This window comes from Protomyctophum parallelum (genome assembly GCF_964188405.1).
Source record: "Protomyctophum parallelum genome assembly, chromosome: 17".
Classification (NCBI taxonomy): domain Eukaryota; kingdom Metazoa; phylum Chordata; class Actinopteri; order Myctophiformes; family Myctophidae; genus Protomyctophum; species Protomyctophum parallelum.
Genome location: NC_139719.1, coordinates 36246006 through 36268373, shown reverse-complemented (window position 1 = coordinate 36268373; position 22368 = coordinate 36246006). Strand labels below are relative to the sequence as shown.

General features: G+C 42.7%; 2 protein-coding genes across 4 annotated transcripts in view; one reads left to right on the top strand and one right to left on the bottom strand.

Annotated features, from left to right (window-relative positions):
* The window catches only part of LOC310875187 (arf-GAP with dual PH domain-containing protein 1), a 27327-nt gene extending 12044 nt beyond the window's left edge, over positions 1-15283 (top strand). For all 3 annotated transcript variants that reach the window (XM_083788323.1, XM_083788324.1, XM_083788325.1), the window contains 8 exons: positions 4782-4864; positions 7249-7361; positions 7861-8007; positions 10393-10476; positions 12509-12571; positions 12827-12898; positions 13740-13968; positions 14944-15283. In XM_083788323.1, the coding sequence (XP_083644449.1) occupies positions 4782-4864; positions 7249-7361; positions 7861-8007; positions 10393-10476; positions 12509-12571; positions 12827-12898; positions 13740-13968; positions 14944-14972 (820 nt within the window). In that variant the 3' untranslated portion in view covers positions 14973-15283. The remainder of the gene's footprint in view (positions 1-4781; positions 4865-7248; positions 7362-7860; positions 8008-10392; positions 10477-12508; positions 12572-12826; positions 12899-13739; positions 13969-14943) is intronic.
* A 1630-nt stretch (positions 15284-16913) lies between these two features.
* Positions 16914-22128, bottom strand: LOC310874882 (transcription factor Sox-8-like). Its single transcript, XM_083787799.1, has 3 exons — positions 21611-22128; positions 20992-21263; positions 16914-20628 (listed from the first exon to the last, which is right to left on the bottom strand). Exons 1-3 carry the CDS (start codon positions 22027-22029, stop codon positions 19757-19759), a joined length of 1563 nt encoding a protein of 520 aa, XP_083643925.1. The 5' UTR covers positions 22030-22128; the 3' UTR covers positions 16914-19756.
* Between the last annotated feature and the right edge of the window lie 240 nt (positions 22129-22368).

Below are 22368 nucleotides of genomic sequence, written 5' to 3'. Positions count from 1 at the left end.
GTCAGTCGACAACAGGTAAGTGACCAAGTAAATAGAGTGCCAAGAAAACAAGTGTGTGCAACCCAGTAAGTACATTACTAACTCCACGGCATATAGCAGGTACTGTAGACATAAAACCTAGCATCTATTTAAATCACATACGTAGCATCTGTGGACAAGCAAACAGCAACATATGTACAACATCTATGTATATAGCATATGTGAAAAGGTGAATAACTTAAAGGTATATTCAGTGATTTCACTCAAAAAACCTTAGGTTTCGTTTTTGGCTGTGGGACCCAGCCTTTCGTCCAATCAGGATAGAGAGTCAAAAACGAAACCTAAGGTTTTTTGACCCCCAGGGGTTAACTGGGGACAGGGAGGAACTCCTTATATGGCCAGCACACTCTATAGTAGGGAGGATTATCACAACAAAACAAAACAATAAGTGATATTTGAATTAAGTGAAATCACTGAATATACCTTTAACTACAGTAGCATCTATATAACATGCAGTAACTAGCATCTATCTATTCTACATACTTACTGTAGGTACAAATACAGATACAAAGAAATTAGTGTGGTGAGGTACTGTGGAGTCTGTTGCGTTTCAGAAGTGTCAGAAGAAAGAAAGTCCTGACTGAGAGGGAGAGTTCACTCCACAGCTTGGGAGCCAGTAGAGATCTAGGCTGCCTGGAGGTGTTTAGGTTAGGGAAGGGACGAACAGATTGCCTTTGGTTTGTTTCCTATGAGAAACTCTCTTCCAGACTGCTAAATATGCCTATTAACTACGTCAAGAAGTGTCATGAAGAGCTTTCATCATGTTGAAAGCTTTTAAACATGGTCAGCTACTCACCTCTAAAACCACATCTTCCTTCCAGGAATCATAATCTTGGTTTCGTGTTTCTCTAAGAACTCTGCTCTCTAAATAAAGAATGAAATGCCAAAAATCTGAAAATAAAAAAAGATTAAAGGATAAGAATATGAATGAATGACCAAAGCAACCTATGAAACACTAGTGCAGGTTCAAAGAACTTCACATCCACCAACATTTCCAAAGGTGTAGGAGCACCAGGGCAATGGCCCGTGGAGGAATATATGAATGATACCAATTTACAATGTAGGCATCTCCAGAGCAACATATAAACTTATCATGTTCAACGGTGTAGGAGCACCAGGGCAAGCTGGGGGTGCCGTGGATGATTCAAACCCAGTCTCCAGGGTGATGGGTCAGTGCTTTACCCTCACCACTCACACATATGTGAGGTATAAAGAACATTTTCTAAATCTCTGTACACTGTGCCTTGACTGAAAATTAGCTTTAATGTGTACGGGACTACTACTTAATTTTATTGTTGGCTGTTCCACTCCTACGCAGCTGTCCAGTGAAAGCAGGTGTGCAACAAGAGATTATCGACTATCTCTGTATACTCTAAAATGATGCCATACCTAAAAACTGCTGATCATACAGGCATATGACAACTCTCCTTGATTTAGTGGCTTGTTTCCCACTCAGACACCTAATAGCTCTAAAAATGGCCCCACTCATGGTGTTGTTGTGAGGCACTTTGAAAGCAAGCAACCACTACATGACTTGGCAAATGGATAGTGTGCACGTGGCGGAATGACCTCACCGGCTCCTGCCAGAGCAGCAGCCAGAGTCGAATCACCCTTTATCTTTCGTTGTAAAATGAAAAGCCATCTCTCATACGTCCTCACTTCACCCTCTCCACCCAGAACCAAATACTCTGCGTTTCACCCTGTTCTTTCATCCGTTCTGTCAGTTCCTGGTCTCCTATTTTAATACTGGCACCTTGTCCGTGTCCCCTGTATTAGGTGATGTTCTAGGTCATAGAGACATCGTCTGAGCGCCATTGTTGAAGCATGTAAAATATACAGTTGATCTTGTGAAATGTTGCATATTTTAATATTTCCAAAATTACTATTATGTCAAAAACCCACGTTAAAACTGTTCCTGTGTGTGGGGAGGAAGGGGAGAATGTTTAAGCCTGTCACAAAAATGCAAAATGATATTATGCTATATATCTGATTGACATTTATATCACTTAAATGGTGTAAAAGATCAGTTTCTCCAGAATAGATAGGGTAAATTGCCGATCACAAATAGGTTAAATGTAGATTACCGATACTGCCGTCGAATTATTACACATTTCTGAGACATTATTATTTACAGTTGTGACGACTGCAGAGACACCTCCCTGACAATATCGCTGAGACGGTTTATTTATTTTTGGGCCACAATGCTTATATGAGACCATTTAAAATGAAACTTCTATGACAGTGCTGACATAATGAAGTGACATTGTTCCGGTACAGTGTCTCAGCCCTGTGGTCGCTCATCGCCTATATTAAGGCGTCTTACTGGTAGTTAGCAGTTAGGAGTAGTACGCCTAACTTCTAGCTGATGCCCCTTAATTGGTTTAACAGCTGAGGATGTAAGTGTTTCTTATTTTTATATAAGAAAGTGCTTCATACAAATGTGATAGAAATGGAAACAGAAGTCGTTGAAGTTACTGTGCTCAGTGTGCTGTGTGTGTCTGTGGTAAAGGCCTCACAGGGGAATGCTGTTACGACAAAATGAGACCACACGTCATGCCTGCCACTGTCTGGTTCACTTCGTTTCCTCGTGTGTGTGTGTGTGTGTGTGTGTGTGTGTGTCTGTGTGTGTGTGTGTGTGTGTGTGTGTGTGTGTGGGGTGGAGGGCAGAATCCTCAGGAAACTCTCTCACTCTCTCGTTCTCTCTCTGTGGATATCTATCTATTCCTCCCTCTCTCTATCCCTAGCTCTCTCGTTCAATCTATCTAGCTTTTTATCAATCCTGCCTATTATCCTGCCTCTCTCTACTGTCTCTATTGCCATCTCTTTCTCTCTACCCATCTCTTCATGTCTGTTTATCTCTCCTTCTATCTCCATCTGTCTGCCCAGTTGTCTTATCCATCAATCTGACTGCCAGCCACATGCCTCCAAACGTCTGCTATGAGACAGACAGACAGACAGACAGACAGACAGACAGACAGACAGACAGACAGACAGACAGACAGACAGACAGACAGACAGACAGACAGACAGACAGACAGACAGACAGACAGACAGACAGACAGACGGAGGAAAAGTGAGATTCAAAGACAGAGGAAATGTAAGATTCAAAGACAGAGGAAATGTAAGATTCAAAGACAGAGGAAAAGTGAGATTCAAAGACAGATTCACTAAACATAAAAGTAGCCGGAGAGCTAGGTGCTTCTCAGGGAATATTAATGAAATAGTTCAATGTTTGATGTCACGGAATGAAGCTAGAATGTGCCTGTGATTGTTATGTTACACTTGTTTGGCAGGACATCTATATAGTAGTCAGAAACATTTATCAAGAAATGAGGCGTTGATTTGTGTGAGCTCTGCTTTACTGAAGATGCACAGCACAGTACTGTACAGTACACAAACTACACATACAGTACCTTCACCCTGGGGCATCAAAGGTCTGAAACAACAGAAATTGCCACCCTTTTTGCAGCATAAGACCACTGAGTCATTGTAGAGATGATGTAACCTTGCTTAGTGGGGCGGCAGTGGCTCAGGGGTAGAGTGACCGGACGGGAACTGCAAGGTTCCGAGGCTCCCCCAGAGATTATTTTTGCATATGCATATGCACAATGCATATTAATGGACGTCACATGGGTGTAAATACACCGGATATAACACAGTTGCTAATTTTCATCCGCAGTCCAAGGCCATTCCATGCTACACAACCCTGTAGTGAGAGGACATTTTGGCCGAATGTTGTTTGCCGGTGCGGCACTTCGCAGTCTCCTCTTTTTGGCATTCAAGAGTAGACATGAATCTATAAGCCAGTCTTGAATGCTTGTCAGGGCTGAGGTTAAAATGATTGACACATCTGCATAGCTTTTACCATGGGCAAGTACAACAGCATCATCTGCATACATCTGGACATGTAGATTACATACTTCAGGTAGGTCATTTATGTACAGAGAGAACAAAATTGGACCTAGTATTGAGCCCTGGGGGACACCGACCGAACAGGTGTGGTAGGGAGATTTTACACTGTTGAACTAACTAAACCATTCTATAGCTTCTGGAGAGAAATTAAAATGGTTTAATTAATTTGGACCCGGTGACAGACGGTGTCGAACGCCTTCTTGAAGTCCAGGAACACCGCCATTGCACAGGGAGCTCTGTTCAAAGACTTTCATTCTTCTATGAACAGGCAACTTTCCATCGAGGGGGAACAGTGCGTTGTCTGATGGACAGATTTACCAGACGTGTCTCTACCAGCATTTGTTTTTAAAAAGTTTGTATCAAGCCCATTGGGCATAGGCATCCTTGGCTTTGGATGCTTTCAGTGATCTGATGATATTTACCACCTCTGTTTTCGTAATTTCCTTTAGGTTAAAGATGGGGAGGTATTTTTGGATAGGGCGGGGTACAATACATAAATAAAAGCCATAATATCTTCCACACGCACACACCGCACGTGCACAAATGCACATACGCACGCAAGCACACACACGCTCACATGCACACACAAACACAAACACACTGGTCACTGGGACAAATGTATGACCATAAACATGCTAAAGGATGCTCTAATGGGTTATTCTGTCGGCTACAGTATAATACTGGTGATGAAGCTAACTGTGTGTGTGTGTGTGTGTGTGTGTGTGTGTGTGTGTGTGTGTGTGTGTGTGTGTGTGTGTGTGTGTGGGTGTGGGTGTGGGTGCGGGTGCGGGTGCGGGTGCGTGCATGGGTGTGCTGTCACGTGTTTCCAGGCTGCTGAGAGAGCAGTGGATCCGAGCCAGGTACGAGAGAAACGAGTTTGAATTCATTGAGAAACAGGAGCCTTACTCTGCAGGTGAGTACACTAGTGCACGCACGCACACACGCACGCTGAAGAGGAAACCATTTCTCTGTCATAACTGTCAACACGGAAGTGTTTACTGTCTGCTGGACAGAACCTTGAAATCTCCTTGTCTGTTTACACAATTCCCACACATTTATATCCTCCACAGCAGCCATTCCCAACCTGTGGGCCAGAGCCTACTGGTGGGCAGTGGGGATATTGCATTTGGGTCCCCAAATAATTGGCAAAACACTAAGATTTTAACACATTTGATGCTAAGGACGGGTATACTCGTCCTAAGGCGTTTAATATTCGATATAAGAATGCCTCGCTATTTTCTATTTTTTGGAAGCGCTCCGGTTGCTAGGCACGGTTGCTAGGGCCTCGTCTGCAACGTGTCTGCGCGGCCAACCACATTAGCTTCTGTTTTACGCCACAGCTTTTCTATGCTCTTTTCTCAGTGTGCGTGCGCGTGCGCGCGCATGCTGTCCATTTCCCATTACTCTAAAGCACTCTCACTCGTATTGAAGGAAGAGTTTTTTTTTCATTGGCAGACAATGATCTCATATGTTCACCATTAACTTAACTGGGATGGAAACACATCCACACATGCACAGTGCACTGTAGGCTTCAGGGGACTAGCATTACCATAGTGTGGGACCATAAGCATGATTACAGTCATTTTTAAGCATGTAAATGTGCAGACACAGCATTGTGTGTGTGTGTGTGTGTGTGTGTGTGTGTGTGTGCGTGCGTGCGTGCGTGTGCTCGCGCGATAGAGAGAGAGAGAGAGAGAGATGGGGATGCCGATATCAGCAGAATGACTGCCAACTAGAGCACAATGACTGCCATAGAGCTACATTTGTATGTGGGTGCGTGCGTCCGTGTGCATGTATGTGTATGCGTGTGTATGCGTGCCACTATTGGAAGTAACCTGGCCTTAGCAGTGGACAATTTCCACATTGATCCAAAATGCAAACGAGAGAGAGAGAGAGAGAGAGAGAGAGAGAGAGAGAGAGAGAGAGGGGGGGGGGGTTGTAAGGAAGGGCTGGGAAGAAAGGAGAGAAGGAAAGATGATGATGGAGATGCAGGGAGGGAAGAGAGGATCATGGGGATCTGGAAAAAGGGGTGTGAGGGGCGCAGAGGAGACGGAGCAAGGGAGAGCGAGCTACGGCTATTGATCAATGAGGTAATGCCATTGTAGGGGAATGTCTGATGTCACAGAGAGAGAGAGGGAGATAGGATTGAAACAGAGAGTGAGACAGAACACAGAAGCCTTGGGAGAGAGAGAGAGAAACTTTGGAAGACAGACACATGCCAGGGTATCTCACCATTCACTGGACTGATAACGCTGTCGAGGGTAGAGAAAGCATGTGGACTTGGAAGGAGGAGAGAAAAGAAAACCGATAAAGACCTGGGGGGGGGGGGGGGGCTAGGTGGTAGTTGAGCGGGAACTGAAGAGAGGTATAGGGAGGGACTGGCTGGGAAGGAAGAAATAACGGAGTTGCGGTAGAGAGAAGATGGAATGAAGAACAGCGAGGCTCCGGGGACAGGAAGTCAGAAGACGCAGAGAGAGAGAGAGAGAGAGTGTTTAATAGCCGCCACAATGCTTTTCAAAAGGGATGGTTTGACCAAACATTTGTGTTTGATGGCAAGCAAGACACAGAACATGTGTTTGATATGTGTGTATGAGGCCACAGAGTGTAACAGTGGACATAAATTTTACAGTGTGGAGCATGTCAACATTAGCAGAGAGGCATCAGACAAGAAACAGAGTGTCTGACAGAGAGTGAGAACATTTTAAGTCTGTGTTACTGTGTACAACTACAAGCAAAGTGTGTGTGTGTGTGTGTGTGTGTGTGTGTGTGTGTGTGTGTGTGTGTGTGTGTGTGTGTGTGTGTGTGTGTGTGTGTGTGTGTGTGTGTGTGCGTGTGCGTGCGTGCGTGCGTGCGTGCTGTGTGCGCGTGCGTGCGTGCAAGAAATACATCTTTAAATATGAAAGAAAGGGGTTAAAATGCTTTGGGGATACAGAAATAGACAGCAGAGAGAGAGAGAGAGAGAGAGGAGGAGGAGAAAGAGGAAGCTAATTGTGTGGGCAATACTGATACAGAAATAGAAAATAACAAATGTGTATAAATAGAAGCAATGTGTCATCAGTCTTTTCACCGTGGAATTGTTCTTCCTTTGTGTGTCATATTATCTTGTACTGCACTTCCCGTGCACCTCACAGAAAATGCGTACAACAAACGATACATGTAGAGCATGAACAATATTAGAAATTAATCCACAATAATTATTTGAAACTATTATAGATGTGGGTGGGAAATTTGATACAGTACCACAAGGATTCCTGCATCACCGCCCTCTTCTTCCTCTCTTCATCTGTCTCTACCCAGGGTACCGAGAAGGGTTTCTATGGAAACGAGGGCGAGACAACGGGCAGTTCCTCAGCCGAAAGTTCATCCTGTCTGAGAGAGAGGGAGCCCTCAAGTACTTCAACAAGCAGGACGTAAGCAGGGCGCGGTCCACTTTATTCCATCTGAAAATGTTGCATTTATTATAAAATAAATAAGCACTTGTGTAGTCCATCACACCATTTTCGTCCATCATACAGTTTTGGAACACTTCACATTTTCTGTGTTTTTCCCACTTTAGTCAGTAATGTCCTTATAAGTGGGGGATCGATCTCTCTCTCACTCAATAGAGCATTTTGGAGAATCAAACAATACAATTTTAACATTTTCTTTCCAAGATATTTTTTGTGATTTTGATACTACAGTGGAAGAGTGAGAGGAAACAGAGACAGGAAGTGACACGCAGAAAAGTTAGTCAGGCTCGGGGATCGAACATGTGACTTGCTGTCATTGGCACCCTGATTACACAAAGGCCTTTCGATAGATTTAGCAAAACAATTGAAAGACTGCGGAAAGAAGCACTGTATGGGTCCATGGGTAGATATGTAACCATAATATTTGTTGTCCTGTTTGTTGTCTGTGCCTCCTTCTAAGGCCAGGGACCCCAAGGCGGTGATGAAGATTGAAACGCTCAATGCCACATTCCAGCCAGCCAAGATCGGTAACCCCTGTGGCCTGCAGATCACCTACCTGAAGGACAACAGCACTAGGAATATCTTTGTCTACCACAGTGATTCCAAGGTAAAGTAGACTGGCCCCTGGAGATCATTGATGTTTCTGCGACGTGGTTGTGTTCTGTGTACAGCTTCAAACACCTTTTGAAACAACAAGCCTATACAGAGTTTTGTTTTTTTTCATTTCATGTTTTAAACTGGGTACTGTTGTAAAAATTGAAAATACACATTTGAGTAGGCCAGAACCTTCGCAGACTAGTGTTGTGGAGAGACACATCTGGTACATCTGAAACATGACTCTGGTGGAATCACACGCATTGTGTAGACCGTAGAGTGGACGCAGCCACCTATACTCAAGCATTAATGCGCCACAGCCGCCAAATGACGGAGCCACATGTCTCCATTTATACACAGAGTCGCCAGGCTGTTCTTTTCACCTGACAGGACTAGGAGGAGTTTCATTGCAGAGTATAGCACATCTCCCTCCAATCCCCTCCCCGCTGAACATGCAACATCATTCCTTGCTGGTCTCCCACCCAAAAACACTGCCAATTGAGTTATCGCCTGGCCAGGCCAGAGGAATTGAACCCAGGTGTCTGTGTTGGTAGGCACTAGGCAACAAGTGTTTTATCTTTACACTGACCTAACTCCCATTTCTAAATGTTAAACTCCTGACACAGTATTTCACATTTCTGTAAAGTGTTAGGGGGGCTGCATAAGGATAGGTGTACAAACCTCCACACATTGCGCCTGCATGTACCTCAGGCTCCAGTTGCACAATCATATTATAGACTAGTATCTGGACGAGTGGCTCCTGTGTGTGTGTGTGTGTGTGTGTGTGTGTGTGTGTGTGTGTGTGTGTGTGTGTGTGTGTGTGTGTGTGTGTGTGTGTGTGTGTGTGTGTGTGTGTGTGTGTGTGTGTGCATCACATACTTTTGAGGGGCGCCAGCCCCTCCTATGCCCATCTTTGTGTGTTTGCGTGAACCACATACGTAGCGATGATTTGATTGGCTGAGCAGCCCATAGCGATGATTTCATTGGTTGAGCAAAGTACGTATTGATGATAAAAAGACAGAAATGTGAAGACGGAAAAGTGAGGATGCAAATTGTGATTGGCCGGAATGAGGAGGATGTATGATGATGTATGATAAGAGCGCCCCTCACTTCACACAGGTGTGATTTTTTTATACTTTGTTGGAAATGTGGACACTTAATAATGGAAGAAATGTGGCTTTGATTTGACTGAAATGTTGCCCATATTGGGAGTCATATGTTGTAGACCTCTGACATCATTGATGGCAGACTTCACAGGCTGGCCACATGAAGTCCAGGGGGGGCCAGGCCGTCCCATGTTGATGCAGAGATCCACATGCTTCGTTTTTCATGTTTTATTTTTATGCTGTGCCATCCAGTGAGCTGGCAGTCGAATCCTTTGGTCCTTAATCTGCCCAGTAACAGAGTCTGTTTCCCTAACCAGACACATGCACGCACGCACGCATGCACACGCACGCACGCACGCACGCACGCACACACACACACACACACACACACACACACACACACACACACACACACACACACAGTCTCTCTGGGATTTTAATGCTGAGCACACAAATCATTGCTCCCAATGCCACTACTCCTCTGGGATGAAGGCAGGAATTAAGTAAGGGAGAGCGAAAAAGAGAGTGAGGAAAGGAAGAGGTGGAGGGAGGGAGACAAAGTGAGTCAAAAAAATGATGGAGAAAGATGGAGATGTAGTTGGACAGATGAGAAAGAAAGAAAGAAAGAAAGAAAGAAAGAAAGAAAGAAAGAAAGAAAGAAAGAAAGAAAGAAAGAAAGAAAGAAAGAAAGAAAGAAAGAAAGAAAGAAAGAGAAAGACAGAGTAGAAAAGGCGAGTCATACTTAGCTAGCCAGAGAGAGAACAACAGAGACAGAGATAGTCAGTCAAGAGATGAAAACAAAGAGAAAGAGGGAGTAAGGCAGAAATGAAGAGTTTCTTGCATCCTCTGCTGGTCATATAGTGTCATAGCAAACAGAGTTCAGTAATTCTATATCATCACAGCCATCAACAATGTTTGCATTATATGCATGTCGCACTACTTGGCACCGACACCAAATAATACACCAGTGCCCCCAAAGATACAATTTACAATTTACAATTTAGGCATTTAGCAGACGCTCTTAATCCAGAGCGACTTACATTTAAGCAAGAACAAAAGCATGGGAATACATCACATAAAAGCATTTATCATGAAACATGCGTAAGCTAAGAAAGTAACAGTGGAATATCTATATAATAAGTTAAGCCCTACAATAATGGTTTATTGTTAAAATAAATACTAGAGGTCCAATCAATGTGATACTTTAGATGCTTTCGAGATGCCTCTCTTGCCACCGGCGCCATCTGTTGAGGATAAATTAAGGACGTTGACCAGTGTGCTTGTTCCTACAGGAAATGGTTGATTGGTTCAACGCCATCAGAGCCGCCAGGTTTCACTACCTGCAGGTCGCCTTCCCCGGAGCCAGCGATGAAGAGGTTGGAACAAACTCTATTAACTAGAATATTCGTAGTCTCTAGCCTAATACTGAATACATTGTATTGAATCTGAAATACCATAACAAAGTCTTCTACACAGAGGAGATGCAATGCACTTCTGGTTAAAATGTGAAGTTATACAATATGGTATAATGATGCAGCAAATGTAATGCTATGATAATGAAAATAAGTTCTCAACAATGGCTAAAGAATATTATTTAAACGCTGGCTTAAGTTTTATTAAATCTGTGAATACTGTCATCTGAAATGATCACTTTATGTTTATGTGACATTTAAAAGTCTAGAGAGAGAGATAACATTTTCATATGTGTTTGCAGAGTGTGTTTGTAGAGGAACAAAGATAGGGATAGATGTGACAAAACAGAGAGGTATCAAATATAGATGAAGTAGATGAAGACTGTCAGGAATAATTTGCTGCATTGCTTTGAACAGCTATTACACATTTGGCATCTGGTTGTCATTAATTAAATAGCATTGGTTGATATAGTCTTCTGCTTTTTAGAGGCAATTATAGCACATTAAAATTGCAAGGCTCTTCCATCTCGCAGAAAAGCAGAGCCTCAAAGTAATGTAAACGACTTCATTAATAAATGACAGGCTTTAAACATTGTGTTTGACAGACAAGGAGTGCATTTACATACAAATAAGAAATATTTGTGTACACATATTGGTGATGTGATTACTCCAATAGTTGTGGCTGCTGATTATTTGCATTATCGTCTTATGCTCCATGGGAACGAACCCCTACCCACACTCTCTCTCCCTCACTGTCCCTTCTCTGTCCCTCTGTCTACTCCTCTCTCTTTATCACTTAAGAGGAGACAAAGGCGGGGTCAGTGATTGCTACAGTAGCAGGTCTTATGTATCAGTAGCAGGTCTTATGTCTGAGAAGGAGATGAAACAAAACGTACAGCAGTGTGGGCTGTGGGGCTGTGGATTAATAGAACTGTTGGCTGAACTGGTGGTGCGGAGCCGAGCCGTCATAGCCAGGCCTCCAACTATGACGAACAAGGGTTACTCCTGGCAGACTAAACCTCTTCTGCTTGTAATTAGGTAAAGCTGTGAGCCCTGGCACAAAATGCATGCCCCAGTCTAGGAATAATTGTTTTATTTTTATATTTTTAAAGAATATTTCAGATAGGATTTTAGAAACAGGAAACTGAGAGGAGAGGAGACAACATGGTCCAAGCAGCTCACAAGGAGCAGTCTAGTGTCGCCTACTAACTAGCCGTGCAACCAAGCACCCCAGTTAGAAATCATTTTGAGTTGCCTTTCTCCAGCTGTTTTTACTCTTCTCCATGCATAGGAGTTCACCTGTGTCCTACCTGCATTCTCTACCATGGGCCTTGCATGTGCCTAACAATGTCGATTTGTGCAGGTTCACCATTGCAGTTTGTCCATGAGGATCCTGAATTCGGTGTATATACTTACTGGCCGACTCCATGAGAAAAAACTAACAAAAAACAGCAACTCTAGTTCTTTGCTGACCAGGGCACACTTCATGCAGGGTCTCTCAGCTTTACCTGGGCAGACATGAAAGGAAAGAAAAACTGTGCCAACATCTCTTGTGCTACGTCTGTACTTTCCTAGACATATTACTTTTTTGACCCAGAGGTTAATCATCTCTTTAGGACAGAAAATGAAATCTTTTGTATACCCATATACACACACATGACTGATGCATTGCAGGGTAACAATTCCACACTGCTCAGTTCTTCACACTCACACAGCACTTCCGATCCACCTCCCTAGGAGTAGGACCCCCTGTCCCTGCTCCTGTAGTCTCAGCTCTGTACCTGTGGAGGGCGCTGCTTCCTGGTACATCACAATCCCAACAGCACCATACCCTGGGGCATGAGGGATTCATGCAAAAGAATAAAAAATAGGGGGCTCCAGCTGAAATATATATTGGGGACATTATGTTTATGTGGTAGATGTAGTATCCATGTTGCTAGAATATACCTTCCAAACTATGATTTTCTATTGTATGTCATGTTCTTTATCTCTCCAGCTGGTACCAAAGCTCACAAGAAACTTCATGAAAGAAGGCTTTATGGAGAAAACAGGCCCAAAGGTTGGTCTTTGTAAATACATTAGTGTCTACCACAACCACGGTTATATGTACTTTATTTTACTGTACTGCACTGTAGCCTACCTACTGTATTGTATGTCTAACCCAAGATATACACCCAATGATTTGCTATTCATTTTGATCATAATGCACTGACAGCTTTCTATTTTCTCTCTCTCTCCCCACACACACACACACACACACACACACACACACACACACACACACACACACACACACACACACACACACACACAGCACACAGAGGGCTTTAAGAAGAGGTGGTTCACTATGGATGACAGGAGACTCATGTATTTCAAAGACCCTCTGGTGAGAACATGCCCATGCCCCTCCTTGACCTTCAGCTGATCAGGTTGCTTATGTGGACTGTCAACTCACATGACCTTTAACCCTGTAACACCCAGCGTTGCTATAATAACATATTTTAATTAATTAATTAATTAAAATGTTTATGTTCTTTTTTCACCTAAACATCATCATTGATGTTCATTGCAATGCCATTGGTCATGATATTTGCATATAAATACCCCCACAGAGGCTGAAATTCACACAAATGAAAAATCTCTGGACTCAATTTTAAACAATTTTGAACAATTTTGAACCTATGACCTTTGACCTTTAACCCTGATAAAAGTAAGTAAAATAACTAATATATGTTTTTTTGTGATCATTAGAATGTCTAGAACATGTTTTATTCATTATTGTGAAAGATATCCCCCAAATGTAAATTATTAATTTATTATTCTTATTTTAATTATTATTATAAATGTGCATAACATTTGCATAAAACTTTTTTTACTTTTTTTTTTTTTTACATAATTTCCTCTAATAAGTCCTAGTAGTAAATAGTAGTAGTAAGGTTGAAATCTCTTTTTTGCAAGTAGAAATTAATCCGGGTGTTAAGATGACAAAACAAACTCACTCACGATTCATGATCATTTTGTTCCAATGTTACCCTTTCGGGTTCTCAATTTAAAATTCTTTCATTATGTCGTTGACACTGTACTTTCCTTTTCATTTATCCCTCTGTTGCTCTCTTTTGCTGTCCCACTTTAATTATCTCTGACTCTTTGATTCCTGTTCCATGTATTTGTCTGTCTTTGTCTCTCTCTGTGTGTCTCTGTCTCTGTTTCTCCCCCTCCCCACTCAGGATGCCTTTGCTCGTGGTGAAGTGTTTATTGGCAGTAAAGAGAACAGCTACACTGTGCTCTCAGGCCTGCCCTTATCCACACAGGGCCACCGTTGGAACCACGGAATCACCATAGTAACACCAGACAGGAAGTTCCTGTTTGCATGTGAGACAGAGGCAGAGCAGCGGGATTGGATAGCAGCCTTTCAGAGGGTCATCAATCGACCAATGAGGCCTCAGGAATATGCAGGTACAAGGAAACGTACAAGGGTGTTATTATAAATTAAATGATAAAACTTAAAATTAATGTAAAGCTATAGGTTCTGAAGTTATATTTTTACCATTCCCTGTATAGCTAAATGGGTAGTACTTGCTCATACTGTATGCTGCCATGGGTTGATGGTTAGGAATTAATTCATGCTGAACATGTATCCACTATCAATAGTACGGTAATGTAAAACTAGAATGATGCAATTAGCAATTGTTGTTGCCTCTTGTAATACATTTTATCAGGCTTGATATAAGTGAAGATGCTGATGTCATACAGTACAGTATGTCATACATCATAATAACGGAATAATGGAAAACTCCCTAGACCCCATAGATCATTATGACATAATAATGGAAAACATCCTTCCTTCTAAACTACACGTATTTTTGTTCAGCACCCGTAAAATCTTTTGATATGTGCGTGCGTCTGTTTATAATAATGGAAAACCCACATGACGTCAGAAGTTACTCTAGCAACTAGAACTAGAACTGGCAATAATAATAGTCTGATTGCTGTGTGACCATCCACACTAATGATTCACTAATTGCTTGAGTAGTTATACAATTGCCATATTCTGTACATTCAATAGCCATATTGAGCATTAGAATAGTTAAAGGTATACTGTTAGTAATGGATCACTAATAGTGCAGGACAAATTATATCTGAAAGCTAGAGTGTATGTATAATGCAGAAATAGAAATACTAAGTAGTAAAGTCAAACGTTACTCTGAGAGGTATATTGGTACATTCTGTAAAGCATCAATTGACTGAAGCAGGCTATAGAGTAGCACAGTGCACCGGTTGCTGCACTGCAAGTTCTGCAGTTACAGCTGCATTCACAGTGCTTTGGACTCTTTATGGGTTATCCTTCTGAAACCAACTCTAGTGTGAAACATACTGCATTGCAGTGGTGATTATCACAGTGTGGTCATTGTTTTTTGCTTGCCTTCGTAGTGGAGGCCCATTTTAAACACAAGCCTTGAAGACCGGCGCGGGCTTCACAGAGCCGCAAACTCAAGGGGAACGGCACCGTCTCATTCAGACCATAGAGACATAGAGCGAGAGAAGAACCTACTGCACAACCAGAGATGGTGGACCCTGCTGTACTGTACTTTTGTGGCAGGACAGGAAGAATCGAGGAAATAAATTAATAATGGGGGCAAGAAGAGAGAATCAGGAAGGAGGAGGATGTCCACACAGCAAAATGCTCATGGTGTAATAGAACTCTCGCATCTTATTTTGTGGATGAAAGTTTAGTGGTCAGAGCCCAAAGTTTCAGAAGGTATTGCAATCATCAGTTGCTAGGCATTATCATGTCCGCCCCCCCCCCTCAGTTTCTCATGTTGACTCTCTACCATCTTTGCATCAGCCCCCCCCCCCCCCCCCCCCCCGCCTTGTGAATGCTCATTCCACCTGTGATCTAGTCAGTGTAATTATGTCATTTTCAGTAATTTCGGCGTGTGCTTAACAAAGCCAATGGATATAGTTAATTTATTGAATGTACAGTTTTGAAGGTGACTGTGGCTTTTTATCCTGTGTGGGGAATTGTGATTTTCTTGGAAAACCTCTGGATTAATAGGACCCTGTAAACGACATATTCTTTGGCATTAGAATCTGCTGAAGATGAATCTACTCTACAAGGTGCTTATATGCATAAAAAAAGAAAAAAGTACAAACTCTGAAATAACCCGCCCCGTCTCACATAATGTAGCTGCCGTTTTACAATTTACATTCAGACATGGTTATTTTATGCCAAAATCTGATAGCTGTTTTCTTTATTTATTTGAACTACTGTATATATTAAATTATTGTGGACGTGAATGCTGCTTAAAAGATTGTAATGTGACTGGATTGTAATTTATTTGATATGCGCCCGCTCCCATTTTGGGCATGCCATTATAGGCATTAATTGTTTCAAAGATTTCGAAAAATGTTTGTCAATTCTTTGAAAATAGCGGATCTACAATCTCACAACGCAGCTTGAGCGTGTAGATCAGCTGTTTTGAAGATTATTTTATTTTGAATTCTTTGAAAATAGTGAGTAAGTGTAACAGACAATGATGGTAGTTAATTTCTTCCTGAAAATCTAAAATACAGCTGAAGCTGAAATTAATTGATAGACTGGTATGTCTTTTGTGTACACTGAAATATGTTACAGTAGATTCACTGCAATGGACAAAAAATAATATATATATACGGTATATATATATTTTTTTTATTTGATGAAATCATCGGCTAAGTGGGGCCTCTAGCCTATCTCCTGCTTTGTTTATTATTTATTATAAGCACACCTTGTTGGCATTGCATTATTAGCCACAAAACAACATGAAAATACATGTTGTTATTCTACACTACACATGTGTTACTACAAAGAGGCACAGTGGCCAGCAGATGTGTTTCTGTGGGTGGCAGTGGCTCAGGAGGTAGAGTTGCCGTCTTGGAATCAGAAGGTTCCTAGTTTGACGACCAGATTTACCTGTCCGGGGACTGCCCATATACCGTAAGTCTGACCGCCCGTTAGTCTGACCTGGCCAGTTAAGACTGAGGTTAGGGTTATCACCTACGTGGAAGGTTAAGACTGAGGTCAGGGTTAGCGACCTATGTGGCCGGTTAAGACGGAGGTTAGGGTTAGTGTTAGTACTTAGTTCGGAATTGTGCCTCCTGGCCACTGAACCCCTGATGGCTCCTGTTGAGCAGGGTTGTGCCTCGCAGGGTTTCCTCTGCCATGAATGTTTCGTGCAGCTCTATGAATAAAGCTGCTATATAAATGCACAATTTACCATGTGCTCATAAAGACTGCATTTGGTGCACAGTGGCTAAATTAATAATTAATTGGCAGTAAATGTCTCCAAATTAAAAATAAATAAATGAAGGAAATATTTAAAATGCTGGAGGGTTCTCTGTATTATAATAGAACACATTATGAGAACACCACAAGATGGGGTAGACATTTATAAAAGTGACGCCTTTAGTGGACACTGCTCATTTTTCATTCTGGCCAGCAGATGGCACTCCTCTCATATCGATATCAGCAGCCATGCATGGTAGACTGTCAGATTTACTTTGCCATGTGCATTCATCCAGAGCCATGTGCCCTGTCAAAAAGTATTGTAGGAGTAGGCCTACAGGTTTTGATCAACACATACAGCCATACAGTGCATGTACATGTTACAAAATTGTTGGTCTCCTGATGGATCTGGCCACTCCTGCATTAAACACACTGACACACAAACACACACACATGCAAACTCCGGCAAGGTCTCCAAGGGAATCATGGGTAAATCAATGTTGTTTCTGTCTGGCAGGGTTGTTGTCATTGGCAACCATATTGCCATGGTAAACTGGTCAGACAGTGAGCCACTGAGATGTAAGTCACTGCCACAAAGGAAGTCTTTTAAACAGGGTGGGACCTCTGAAGCACTATGTTTGTCATGAAGCTGAACTGAATGCTCAGTAAACCACTGGCACTCACTGTGGGCCATTTAGTGTGTGTGCGTGCGTGCGTGTGTGCGCGTGTGTGCGTGCGTGCGTGCGTGTGCGCGGCTGCGAGCGTACGCACGCACGCATGTAGTGCATTGTGCACATACACCCTAATACATGGTTCCTTTTTCTTGTTTTCTCACAATCAAAGCATGTTCAGACACATTAAAACACATTTATTAATCCAATAAATCAATATTTTATGATAAATTAAATTGCATTTAATCAGGAAAAGAGATTAAACTCATATATCGGTTATATGGCTCTGTACTTCTAAAAGACAGCATACTAGTCACTGCAACTCAGGTTATTATGTCAAATCTGAATCCAATCTAATCTGAAATATAACACTTTGTGAGTTCCTCTTCTGCATTTTTCATAACAGTGTCAGTGATACAATTGTGTTGAGGTGAGGGTTGAGGGTCCTGGAAATTTGACATTTTGTGACATGTCTCTTTATAACACAGTAAAATCCTCAGTGCTAACTTGTAACTCAAAGTGTACAAGCCAGGCCAGTTGATGTGTGCTGCTCTTATGTCTATAGCTATGGTCTATAGTCTAGATTCTGCAGCAGATGCAAAAGTACCAATGCTACCATTTCTAGTTTGAATGTCAGAGGTCAATTATTACTTCTCCTCACTCGTTACAAAGAAAGATGGGTTTAATCATTTCTGCAAACAAAGGATTGAAATTCCCCTTCAGATCACTCCAGAGTGTCTGATTACCCAGAGGCCCCTTAGTAGCTTATTTGGGTGGCAGGGCATTTGACATTAATAGTTAGAATAGAACTGTAACTAAGCGGTCCAATAACTGATTGATGGCAGCATTTTGTTGTCCTAGACTGAGTGTCAACTACAATGCATCAAATCACAAATCGGCATTGCATTGTAAGCCATTTCTTTATTTTCATAAACCTTTTGTACTGCCCTTTATGGAAAACTACAGTCCAGCTGTCCTGTCCATCATTTAGTGTAGCAGGAGTGTAGCAGACAGTTCCAACTGGGACGGAACCATGAAATTCAGCTAATCCCCAGCACAGGAAACATACAGTAACTGCCACACCTGTTCGCCTGTTGATAATCTGGAAACCATGCTGCAATGAGTGACAGTCAACAGCAGACTGGTTTCAGAAAGGGGGGAAGGTTGTGCATGAAATATGTATTGGAACTTTGGAACATATATTAAACTTTAAACTGTGAATATGTTTATTTTATAATATTAACTTTTTATTCCATGTGGATTGTGGAACTTCGTAAACTCAGGTAAAAATAAATAGCATGGATTGAAATTTTAATGTTATAAAAAAATACAAGTACATTAACAAAGTCTGGGTTTTACCTTATCTTGATTGATACTCCAAACCAGTATTTTAACCAGCTAAGTATCAACCCATAATACTAAGTTTAACTTCATTTTCTGGCCTCAAGACTGAAATTGGAGCATAACAGTCGAAAATCATATGTTTGCATAATCAAATGGTTGTGCAATACTATAGAATGTTGAAACAATTATTGGAATTCCAAAAAGGAAGCATAACTATATGTTTCATTATTCTGGACTCAGGGTTATTGAGGAACCCCCCCCCCCTGCCCTCACAGAGGTATCACATATTTATGTAAATTTACAAGTCATGACAGGCAATGTCATTTCTGTTCTACTGCTAGACTGCAATACATTCATCTGGTGAATGTATTGCAGAATTATGTACTGTAGAATGAAGTATATAATTGTCCACTGGTCCATTGTTGGCCAAAATGAAAACCAGTAAAATTCTTACTCTCCAGGGACAAACTTGAGTCACTGCTACATTCTGTACCAAAAAAGGCACATACTGTACTGTTTCCGTCTTCTCCATTTTAATACAAGGAAACAGTCTTTGTGTCCCATAATGGTGTGCAGTTCATACAATGTACTCCAACTCTGATTATTACTCCACGTACTCAAATTCGAAAGCATTGCACAGAGTAAAAAAAGAACAAAAGAAAAGAACCACAAGCCCCTTTGGGTGGTTCCCATTGCACTGTCCTGTGTACAGTACATTGGTGTTGCATGACGTATCCTCATAGGACTTTACATTTGAAAGATGCTGTCTTACGATGAAAATAATGGATGAATAATGTGGTGATTTAGTTTGATTCCTTAACAATAACCTCATAATAACTCAAACCACCACATCTTAAGTTACAAATTATTTTAAAGCTGGGCAAGCTGTTGAGCAAACAACACATTTAAAGCCTCAGCATCATTAAAGATCTTTGGTTCCTCTTCTCCTTCTCCTCCTCCTCCTTCAGGGCCTGGTAAGGCCGGTGTAGACAGGCTGCTCCCAGCCGGCAGGCGGACTGTGAGGAGGAGGAGCCAGGGCTAGGCTGTTAATTAGAGGCGAGGTGTAGGCCCTGCGGGATGAGTGGAAATAGGGGTACTGGTAGAGCCCAGCGGTATACCCGGGGTAGGCACTGTAGAAGCCACTGGGACTCTGCAGGTCGGTGTAGTCGCAATGCCCAATGGAGGAAGATGAACTGGATGTGGAGGAAGAGGAGGTGGTGATGGAGGAGGTGGGGATAAGGCAGGTCCCCGAACCGAGGGAGGTGTATTCGGGGTGTGGTGGTGGTGGGGGTGAAGAAGAGGAGGTAGACGAGCAGTGGGAGGAATGGCTGCTGTAGTGGCCGGGACTCATCTGCTCGGTTTTAATGCGAGGTCTGTGGGTAACGTCAGCATGTGTCCTGCTGTTGTTGTCAGTATTGGATGAAGATGGAGAAGGTGAAGGCGATAATCCGGCCATAGAACTTCCATTTTTAACAACCCAAGGGGACACTCCTTCAGAGTGAGAGTGGGTGTAAGACGGGAGCAGGGATACCGAATGGTTGCTAGGTCCATGCCCGTTCTCCGGTGGGGGTAAAGGGGCGGATCCGTGGCCATTGAGAGGCAGGTATTGGTCGAACTCATGGACGTCAAACCCTTCCATGGTGCTGATGACATCAGTGCTGAGCTCTGATATATCCACGTTACTGAAGTCAATGTTCTGACGACCAGTATTGGGAATGGAAACAGAACCACTATTGATGCTGCTGCTGGTCAGGGGACGGTGTCCCTCATGCTTGATACCCAGGGGAAGGTCTGTTTTGGGGGTGGTAGGAGGTGTCGGCGGTCCGTGGGGGTGTCCTAGGGTTCCGGAGAAATAAACAAAATATAAATCATCATAGGGCATGCAGCCTTACTGCAAGCTATAGCTGAACTATTGCAGGACTGTATCTATTATTCTGTTTTCTTTAGTCAGAAATGGCAAGGAATGACTCATAGGTTCAGAGTCTACAGTTTTATGTTACTGTATTAAATGGACCTTTATGTAAAATGATATCCAAGACTTTGTCAAGCAATAGTAATACTATAAAAAGCAATAAGCAATACTTAATATACCAAACTGTATGAGAAATTGAGCTTAATTAAAATATAAACACTGTACGACAACTTGGATTTGAACTACCGGTATTCAAATCAACACACTGCTGAACCCAGTCCACTCACCTGTCCTGTCGGAATGGTAGTGAGGGTGTCCATCCCCAACACCCACCAGCCGAGACATGCCCGGTTCAGTCTTATACAGGCCTTGTTGCTGGTGATGCGGATGGTGTGGTTGTTGGATCAAGCCAGCTCTGGGGACTGAGTCCCCTTGGCCAGGTTTGGTGATCTTGCGTCTCCGAGGCTGGTACTTGTAGTCTGGGTAGTCCTTTTTGTGTTGAAGTCTCAGGCGCTCAGCTTCTTCAATGAAGGGCCGCTTCTCACTCTCAGAGAGCAGACTGTGGAGGAAAGGGCCAAGTTTGGCTTATTGGTTTACACACACACATATGTTAATTTACTTTGGGTTGAAGTTATATTGCAAAGAGATCTGTAGCTTATATGACCTCAGTGCAACATAACCTCCCTTATACAACTTAGCCTATGTATGTAGGCTATGCAGCATAATAATATGACACTGAATACAAGTTCATATTAGATCATAATGGTGTATTAGATAATATTGGTGTAGCTCAAAATCAGATCACATTCAATGGGCTGTGCGTAATGCCCATCGACGATAGGCATGTCAATCAATTTTACTTCGTTGTCACTATCCCAATCCATGTTTGGTTTGAGAGTTGCTCACCGCCAGAGTTTCCCGAGAGTCTTGCTGAGTTCGGCGTTATGCAACTGCGGATACTGGTCCGCGAGTTTCCTCCGCGCTGCTTGCGCCCAAACCATGAACGCGTTCATCGGCCGTTTGACGTGAGGTTTGCTCTTCAGCCCTCGCTCCCCGTGAGAGGGCATCGGCACCAACGACCAGTCGTAACCTTTGAGCACCTGCGACACCGCGTCGCGGATGCAAGCGGGGAACCTTTCATCTTCTGGGTTATCTGGATCGCTTTGCGCTTTGTGCGTAATCCCGGGAGGGCGAGCTGGCCCCTGCCCGTCAGACCCTGTTGGGGAGGTCGGCGGTTCTGAATCGGACTCGTGCTGGGACATAGAGCTGCCTGTGCCCGCTGGACTGCATGCATGCTCAGTGAAGGATTTGTGTTCTTCGGTCATTTTTCGTGAACAAAAATGTTTTTGATTATGTCGTCCAGACCCAGATGTCTCCAGCACCAAGTGCGCCTTGACGCACGCTGCTCGTCAGGACGTCGAACAGTCACAGGAAAGTTTGGGGCTACTGAAATTTTTCATTTAGCCACTTTTACTTCTCACCCAAGTTCACGCCCCTTTCTTCCTATTGGCTTTCTTTTTATTTTTATTACCATTGACGTTCCTCCCATGATCTGCCCGTGGGATGGAGAGAGAGGCAGCAGCTGCACCGTTGGGTTGAAAATTAATTTAAGTGATATCTCATGATTATTTTGATTGGGGATTCATTATAGCACATTTCAGTTA